The 9,810-nt window shown below is 34.2% G+C and overlaps 1 protein-coding gene across 2 annotated transcripts; it reads left to right on the forward strand.

Moving 5' to 3' along the window:
• Positions 1-1,690: 1,690 nt before the first annotated feature.
• Positions 1,691-9,541, forward strand: LOC122351657 (interleukin-10 receptor subunit beta-like). Of its 2 annotated transcripts, none has more exons than XM_043248881.1 (7): positions 1,691-1,917; positions 4,303-4,420; positions 4,737-4,906; positions 6,831-6,985; positions 8,710-8,851; positions 8,957-9,111; positions 9,188-9,541. In XM_043248881.1, exons 1-7 carry the CDS (start codon positions 1,860-1,862, stop codon positions 9,437-9,439), a joined length of 1,050 nt encoding a protein of 349 aa, XP_043104816.1. In that variant the 5' UTR covers positions 1,691-1,859; the 3' UTR covers positions 9,440-9,541. The 2 variants fall into 2 exon arrangements, with proteins under 2 accessions (XP_043104816.1, XP_043104815.1); XM_043248880.1 differs by having other exon boundaries at positions 1,692-1,917; positions 4,294-4,420.
• Positions 9,542-9,810: the final 269 nt, after the last annotated feature.

Raw genomic sequence — 9,810 nt, forward strand, 5'->3', positions numbered from 1 at the left:
ATTGAATAAATACTGTGGACTGTGTTTGATTTTTTTCTAAAAGAGACGAAAAATGATCAGATCTAGCAGTTTTAATGCTTTTCTCTATGATAGGGTACTTTCCCGCCATAATATACAAAATACTTCTACCAGCGCTACATTTTCCAGGTTGCTCTCTTTAGGGTGCGTGTGTTTTCATTATACCATGGAGTCAAATTGTTTTCTTTCATCTTTCTTAAATATAAAGAAGCAACTGTATCTAAAAGTGCTAGAAAAAGGAGAGTGCATAGTTTTTGTTACATCATCAAGGTTTTGTGCTGCTTTTGCTCAATAGGATGTGCTAAGGAATTGAGATAAGTCAGGGAGATTACTTAGAAAGCATTTTTTTTAACTAATGGTTCTACCATACTTGTAATAAGGTGCAGAGTTTACAGGTTTAGCTATACAGAGTTCACACAAAACTAGATAGTGATCTGAAATATCATCACTTTCCTGCAGCATTTCAAAACCATTAACATCAATTCCATGTGACAGTATTAAATCTAGAATATGATTTCGACAATGAGTAGGTCATGACACGTGTTGTCTAACCCCAATGGAGTTCAGAATGTCTAAGAAAACTAATCCTAATGCATCTTCTTCATTATCAACATGGATATTAAAATCGCCTACAATATATTTCAAGTAAAGTGCATGCTATACGATATCTGGCCATTTTTTGAGATTTTGTAAGAGCTCCCCCTGTGCTCCTGTGAACAAACAAATCAATTTATGTAATAAAAACAATGCAATAACATTTTTTTGGCATGTTGGAAAGACCTGAACATTTCCCTACTTTTGAAGGCTCCACAGTTGCTCCCAACTTGTGGTGTTACAAATTACTCTTGAACAGTAATTTGCTTTCTTATAGGCAGTGTTGCCAGTTTACCTGTTTTGTAGCTAGATTTAGTGATTTGCCCATCCCTTTTGAGACTTTCTTTTATTATTATTATTTATTTATTATTTTTCAAAAGGTTAGGGACGTTTAGTGTCCAGTTTTAGCTACTTTCAATAGACCTTTTTGTGGTTCTCTGCTCTTCAAATTAACCAATGAAGACTTCCACTGCTGAGAAACACGGAAACGTAAAAAAAAGATCCATTGATAGCATTTGGCAACACATATTATAGGTAAGTCATTTTTCTCTGTTCTGACCAGTAAAACAACATTGAAATCGCATGTACTTTTAAAGAGATTTCAAATGTACACTTAAATATATAGGCTGTTTCCTAATGAAAGCAGTTTTCTCCCCCTTTCTCCTTTTGGAAAAAAAAAATGTATTCCTTCAGGGGCCATAAGAATATTATTCTGTTTCCTTAACAATATCCCCTACAACCGATCCAAAACATACTCTTCTCTCGTCTCTCAGCATAGTTCTAATAATGTTTACCTGACATTTTACCAACATGCATTATCAGTTGTTTGATTAGTGTTTTACCAAATTCCACTTAAAATGAATAAAAACGGGGATTGATGGATAAGCACCACAATTGAATGTCATTGTCCTTGCGTAAATCCTGTACAGTTTTGAAGCTAATCTACGCATGACAAAGCTATTTACAGATTTGCATTAATTCCTCCTGCACTTCCGCGCGTCTGCATCTGCACACTATTGGCCTCTTTACCAGCTTGGCACCTCCTCCAGTTTCTTGTAAACGTACACTACTGCTGTTGTACATCTGCGTGTGTTTTAGGTTCCCTTTCGCTTTTCCTCTAAGCATACTGACACACAAGGAAACAAACGACGTATGCCGTACGTCGTTTGCTATTAAAGCAAAAACTTTCAGTAAGATCATACTGTCTGTAAACTTTATACAGCTAATCATAATTTGAAAACAAAAGAATGATGAGCACTTTATCCCGTCTGTCTGTGGTCTTACTGCTTTATATCGTCACAGCAGGTGAGTTTCTTTCATAGTATGCTTTAGGGGGCTATACACGAATCCTCGGTATTATAAGTGGAAAAAAACAAAACGTTTAGGCTGCTAGTTCGTGTGTTCGTATTTTTTAACACTGCGTTGTTACTTATACTTTAGTTGAGGTATTAAGCACTAGGCTACGTCAGGGGAAAACCTGTCTGTATGACAGTAAATGTTCGCTGAACTTCCTGTTTCTGTGTTATTGGATGATTCAGACAAAAACATGTTAACAGGGAAGAAAACGTTTATTTGAGAGTTATTAGAAGTATTCCTTTACCATTCCTTAATATTCCACTATCATTCCCAAGGTTTGGGTCTATAGGCAAAACAGATTTTGTTGACATGAAGTGTTATAATAAGCTTATCATAAATTGCCTCGCGCAGGAAAGCTATCCTGTTCCAATAAGAAGGAAAAACATTTTCAGCATATAAATAGGAAATCAGTTAATGAATTGAGATGCAAGTATTTGTTATGTCCTACTCCATCAAAATAAAAAGCAGTGCACTTTAAAATTTTGTATGATATTTGTCCTGCTAAGGAATTTCTGAGATTAATTGTATTTCTTTTTTCTTTTTTTCAATTCTGCAATAATGATGTAGAAACTGTAGAGCAACTACTTTTTATTATTATTATCTCGTTTTGGACTGAAGTATGTTTTAGGCATATTTTTGGACTGATGTGTTTTATAGGAATATTTTATTAAGAAAATATGCATATTTTGTTCTGTTAAGATTATGTTGAAATGCGCAAAAAAAAAAAAAAATAAATAAATATTGTGTCAACAGGTTGCAAGCAATATTATTAATTGAATTCAACAGATACTAATGTAAAATAAGATGCTTACAAATAATACACAATTAATAAAATAGCACAAAAACATTAAGTAAAACTTAAACAAAAGAAGAAATAAACCCAAAACAATATACTAATGTACTATGCCAGGCTAGTAGCTGGGGATCAAGAAACACTGCACAAAAATGTAATATGCATGCACACAATGTCACCTTTTTCACAATATCATGTTTTTGCTGTTACCACACAGGCATGGTGTTCAAAAGCGTGCATTTTCAGGCCCTCAAAACAGAGAAGATACATGATGTTAACAAACATCTCTGAAGGAGAAAATTACAATTACAGTGTTTGCTTTAGTTGGGCTCTGTACCCTTGACTCTTTAACATTAGATATTGTTTAGCTGCTGCAAGTAAGTTAAACAAGCTAAGAGAAAAGGTGATCAGTTGGTGTTAGTTATATTTTGATGTCCTCATTGTTTGACCTTAATCACTGAATTTATTTAGAGCCTAATCTCTAAATAAGATTTACTTTAATAGCAGCACTTTAATACTACAGTATAAGATCTGGAGTTTTCAGTATAATCCAATTTTCTGCTAAAGTAAAAAATGTTGAATCAGAACGGTGACAAACTACATATTCAGATAAACAGATCAATCTGAACATCACAAAACACGCTAATAAAAATAGAATAAAACAAAAGTATGAATAAAAGAAATTACAAACACAATTCTGCTTATATATAGGTTTTCAGTCAATAAATCAATAAAAAAAAGCTATATTTTTATTTATATAGCGCTTTTAACAACACAGATTTTATCTTTTAACGGATTTGAATAATAAAAGTGTATTAGTGTGTTATGTGTAGGCTAGGTTAAAAAGATGTGTCTTTAATCTAGATTTAAACTTCAATCCAGCCATTGAGAGCCTGCAGTCTGCTATGTATCTCATCACACGGGTAAGCACGGAGGGGACCAGAGTATATTGTACTATACATTTATTACATGTGAATCCTTGGTCTCCGACAGAGAGAGATAAACAAGTGGTGCAGGTGACAATGCAAGGAGAAGTCATTTACTCACCATGAGTAAAGGAAGATTTACTTACCGCTTTTGTCTGATGACCCTGTAACAAGCGTGAAGGATAAATGAAATGGACCAGAAAAAAAAACAACAACAATATGCATGAAATAGAAATGATTAAAAGCAAACAATCAACAGTAAAACTAGTCAAATTAGTTTGATAGATATGGGTTTGATAGATGCTAGGTTGATAAAATGCGGGGAATTAAGTTACACTGGTCACTTCAAGGATAAACAGAGGGTGATAAACAGAAGAGCGAAGCTACACAGAGCTACAAACACAAACCTCTCAGCAGACTCTCACCAGATATGGTTTTACAGTGTAGTAAAAGCAGGTTAAATTTTAATTAATTGTTTTTTCAATTGTTTCCCATTTAGGTAATATAGTTTTGATTTGGTTAATTTTTTTGTAAGTGGTAGTGTGTACTGCAGTAAAGTGTTGTGTCTGCCATCTGTTTAATCATCTATATGTTTGTGTGTTTGAGTGTTGTCAGAAAAGGTTCCAACCCCCGAGAATGTGAGAGTGATATCTTTGGACATGGGATTCGTTTTAGAATGGGATCCACCACAAAGCACCAAGAATAAACTCTTCAACTACACTGCTGAAATTAGGCAAGTTACAGTTTAAGAGCCAGGTCAAGGGTGATCATTGTTTGCTAAAGAAGGTTTTAACAAATGTAGCTTAGTCTAGTATTTGTAGTAGTAGCAGCAGCAGCTTGACAGTATTTAATTTAATACTAAGCATTTTTAAATACCAGAATTTCTTGTCAGGTCTTTTAAAAGATAACTGTCTTTGTACGAAAACATTTTAATCATGTACAAAAGCAGTGGTGTACAGAAGGGTGTAGAAGCAGTCTTTGTATAACGCTGTGTTGACCTAGGTGAAAGGTTATATATTTTTTTATTAATATTTTTTTTTTCCCTGTAGTGGATGGAATAACATATATGAGCCAGTGTGTCTAAGCAGCTCATCACTAAGCTGTGATTTCACTGACAACATTTCTATTTTTGGAACCTACCAACTTCGTGTTCAGGCTGAGCTTCATGGAGAAACATCTGATTGGGTGGAAACTAAACATTTATCGGTGGATCAAATAAGTGAGTCATCTAATTTGTCTATTTATGCTTATTGTGCCTTTTTTGGCAGTATTATTAAGTGAGTCATTCCACAAAAATTTGGCTAGCCATTCTAGAACACAATTAAAATGTTTTAGTGGACCTAAAGCTAAATCAATTACCACTGGACTAATGTTCATTAAATGGTTGTAGCAAGTCATAATGTAATAAATATGTATAACATCATTTAATATGTATAACATTATTATTATAAAATGTTTATAACATAATAACATACAGGGAGGGCGCTATTGAGGTGCGCATGGAGTAGACATGTTTTATCGAGCTCCTCCAATTAGTTGTCATTCCTCGTTTTTACTTTGTATGCCAGTGCTATGAACTTTTACTTAACTTCTACCTACTTGGCCTAAATTTTGATACAAGAAAATGCCTTTAAAACCAACGAAAGCCCCAAAAAGCTCTAAGGAGTTCTATGTTAATTATTTTTGGTTTGTTTGTTTTTTCCTGGAGTGCCTCACTTCAATGTATTATTTCACCTTTAATTGTTTCAAAGACTGATGACTAATGTTTGTATCACCTTAGTATAGTTCATCAATGTAGACTGAGGGCCAACTGGATATTTCAGGTTTACCAGGCTTTATAACAGGTGCTGATTTTACTGTTACTTGGACTCTCCTCAAAGCCACCTCCTGCAGTTACTTCAACACAAACAATTTACAATTTAATCTAGAATCTAAATATTTGGTAGATATTTGGAGACTTCAACATCCAAAAGACAGAGATTACGCATTTTATTCATGTTCAAAAATCCTAGACTAGAATTGATTATTTTTTATTAACGTTCAAACTGATGCCTAATATTAGTAATTCTAAATATCATAATATATTGTTATCTCATAATAGCCCAGTTACTCTCCAACTTGAAAGTATTTTGCCAAAGTGAAATTACTGTTGGTGTTTCAACCCAATGTTAATCAAAGATTCAACCTTTATGAAATTGATGAGTTAAAAAGTTTTTTTTAATTTTTTACATGTGCTTAACAGAATCAAATTAAACACTGAAAGCTAGAAACTGCTTTTCTCCCTAAGTTCTCCCATTTACAAAAACCTACTGATTGCTGAGGTCTTGGACTTATTTTTAAGCATTGTTATTGGGCAGTAAAGACCAGGGCTCTCACTATTTGGCAAAAGAGCATCCTGGATGATATGACATCTGAGACCAGTATTTTATGGGTTTGTGCAAAGGCTATGCCAGTGCCAGAGTCCTCTCTCCCAGCTCTGTAAATCTATCAGTAAATTAGGAATTTTGTGCTGAAAAATGCTTTGGAGATTTTGAATCAGATAAATACATTATATATATATCTCAAAAAAGTCTCAGTCAGTACACTAATATCATGTAATTCTACATTTGAGCCTTCTCAAATTGATGGTACTTTTTCAGGATGAAGGAGAAAATGTTCATATGTTGTATATGAGCTTTAGAAATAGAGAATATTTTTCACAACTTAGAAGTAAGTTTATACTGCCACAGTCAAATGCCATTATCTGCCAATTTCCAATACCTACACATACAATATGTTAAGAAAAATATTCCAGTTTACAAATAAGCCTGAAAATCACAATATTCGTAATCTTTTATCTTCTAAATCTGAAAACAGACATCTGGTATCTTTGCAACATCCGTAAGCACTAATAATTCATCATATTCTTTCAACTCTTTTTACCTTTTCTGACCCACTTCAGGTCAAAGGCCTGGTTTTACAGACTGGGTTTAGATTAAGAAAGGATTATGAAATAGGACATTTAAGTATTTTATCTTGAGACAAAACAAAGGCCCTGATATATTGATGACTGTGAAAGCAGGCGATAAAGTCTCTAATGAGATGCCGAGTTAAATCAGTTTTGTATTTAATTCTGTTTAATAATATGTGTTTTGTTTCTGCAGCTAAAATTAGCGCTCCTCGTGTACAACTGAGAAGCAGAAAAGGACAAACAGAAATTGATATCACTGATCCTCTTCTAAAAAAAAAGAACTTGAGGGAAGTCTTTGATAATATTTCCTACCTCATCCGTTTCTGGAAAAATGGAGAGACTAAAAAGGTAATGAATGCATTGACATCTTAAAGTTTTTGGGCTTCAAAGCAAAACTAACCTTTGGGGCTCCACAACACACCATGTTAAAAATTTAAAAAGAAGATTTTTATTTAAGATTTTTAAGTAACATGCAACTAATGTCATAGATGAGACTGGGTGAAATTAGATATTCAGACTGCTATGTGAACATATCTATCAGCAAGCAACCGGTATCATTTTATGACATGTTCTCTTGCTGTTTTTGCTGTAACAAGCATAGTTACAGCAGCTAGAGAAAACATTGTGAGGTTGAGAGTCAAATTGCCTGCTGATCTCAATAAGACGTTTTGAACATGTATGACAGAAATAAAGTCAGTTGTATAATAAGTGAAGCTGGTAATGCTGTTTTTGGAGCTTTTTAATGAAGCTGGTTTCATCAAACAAAAGTTGTTTGTTACTTTTAACCAGAATTTGACATTGAGCAACAATTGAGTTGAGATGTCCAATGGGAAGCTTCTAACTTAAATCTTCATTAAAATGTTATGGGATAATGTTGTAATAATGTTATAAAATAACAATTTTAGAATGTTTTTAGAGAATGTTAGTCTACATTTTAGGAGAATATTCTGGGAACTAAAATAAAATTTGCCTCTGAAAACATCTCTAACTGGGATAGTGTTAAAAGGATAGTTCTGATTACTTATCTTCATGTCTTTAAAACAAAAATTCTACATTTAACAGAGTTTTCTTCTAGAACAAGAAATGTAAGAAGTATGTCGTTAAAACAGCCCATCAATGGTTTATAAATAATTTTACAAAGTTATGAAAACACATTTTATGTGTAGAGAAATCAAATATAATTTGTAAAATGTTTACAAAATTTTGTAAAAATATATATTTTTGCAACTATTCTAGTTATAAGCAAACAGTAATGAAGCAACATGCTACAAAAATGCCACTCAAATAGTTTTTTCATTAAATGAAATATTTGTCATCTGCATAGACAATCACTTTGCCCTAGACTTGAAGGTTGTTATTGGGACTTTATTGGGACGTCTGACTATTAAACCAACAGGCACTTTAATGACATTGCATTTTAAATGCATAGACTTTAACATGGAGGTGGTCCCCGCTTTGCAGCTATAGCAGCGTCCACAAGACTGTGGAGTTTTTCTGTGGAAATGTTTACCTGTTTATCCGATAGAGCATTTCTGAGGTCATACAGTTGGATAAGTGTTGGACAAGAAGGCCTGTCTTACAATCTCTGGTCCAGTTGAACCCAAATAAGTTTGAAAGGGATTGTGTGGCCCAGTCAAGAACTTCCACCCCAAACTCATCCAAGCATATCTTATGGACCTTGCCTTGTCCACTGGAATATGAAAGGGCCTTCCTAAATCTGAAGCATTAAGATTTCCTTTCACTTAAATAAGGGGCTGAGCCTAACTCCTGAAAATCAGGCCCATAATATTATCCCTCCCTGCCCAAACTACTCAATGCATTTAGGCGGGTAAGGTTCTTCTAGCATCTGCCAAACCCAGAATTGTTCAACAGACTACTATTCATGATTCCAGACTCTACTCCACTCCAGCTAACACATGACACTGTTCTTGGTGAACTACACGGCCATGGAAACCCACTGCATAAAGCTCCTGCTGATCTCCTATCAGAAGCAAACAAGAAATTTGTTTTGGTTACATAAGCATCAGGACATTTCCTGCTTAACATGTCTTTGTTTTTTTTATTCTCAACAGGAAGAACTAATAAGAGAACAAAACAGAGTTATGTTACCAAGACTGGAGCCACTTGTAAAGTACTGCTTTGAAGTAGAGATTCTGTATTCAAACAATACAAGTCAGACCAGCAACGTCACATGTTTAACCAACACCCAAAGCAGTAAGCAAACCAGCTGCATGTTTACAAAATGATGTTTGCAGTGTTGTACACATTTACTGAATGTAACCCTTGATTTTAACATCCTGTGTTGTTACGTCTGCTCAGATGAAGTTGAACCGTGGCTTATAGCAGTTGTGCTCCTGGTCAGTTTTCTGGTGGTGTTAGTTGCTGTTGTCCTGATCTTTCTGGTTGTGTGGTTTGGCTATAGAGGATGCAGAATAATCTTCCCTGATGCTGAACTGCCAGAGGACCTAAAAAGGGTAAAGAAAGAATAAGAGAGGCAAAGAATAATGAACTGCTTTCTGTTACTCACTTTCTCTGCCTATTCTCTTAAAGTTTTTGTCACAACGTTCCAAGTCTTCGATACTTTCAACCATTCAGGAGAGCACGGTGAAGGAGTACTTTTGTGAGCTGAGGATATTGCACAAGGAGCCAAACAGTTGTCTGGACAGTCAGCAGATAGAAGGACCAATAAGGATTCAGACACATAAGAACGAGTGTTGCATAGGAGCCAACATAAAACAGAGCAGTGAGGAGAAATCTGAAAAGATTATGACAACAGAACAGAGCCTTTGCTTGCTAAAATGAGACTGTAGTAGTACTGTTCTTATAATCAATGATTATTGATCATTTATTTTTAGCTATTCTGTGAAAAAGGCAAAAGAAATAAAATATTATAAAATAAAATGACTTTTTAATAAATGCTGTTTTTCATTTGATGCCTAGTGTATTGGCACTGTGATTATTATTTCAGAGCAAGCATTTGTGCAATGCAGAAACAAACCTTGAAGTAGCAGAATAGCTTATGCTTTCTGATGATAACTTGTTTTATATCTTGCTGGTTTTAGATAGGGATGGCTGACTTCAAGATTTTTCACAACACTGCTCCGAAATGCGCAGTGTTCAAAGCTAAGTCAAATAAAATTTAAATAAAATATGCCAAAAAATAAATAAATAAA

The sequence above is a fragment of the Puntigrus tetrazona genome, chromosome 9, assembly GCF_018831695.1.
Source record: "Puntigrus tetrazona isolate hp1 chromosome 9, ASM1883169v1, whole genome shotgun sequence".
NCBI lineage: Eukaryota > Metazoa > Chordata > Actinopteri > Cypriniformes > Cyprinidae > Puntigrus > Puntigrus tetrazona.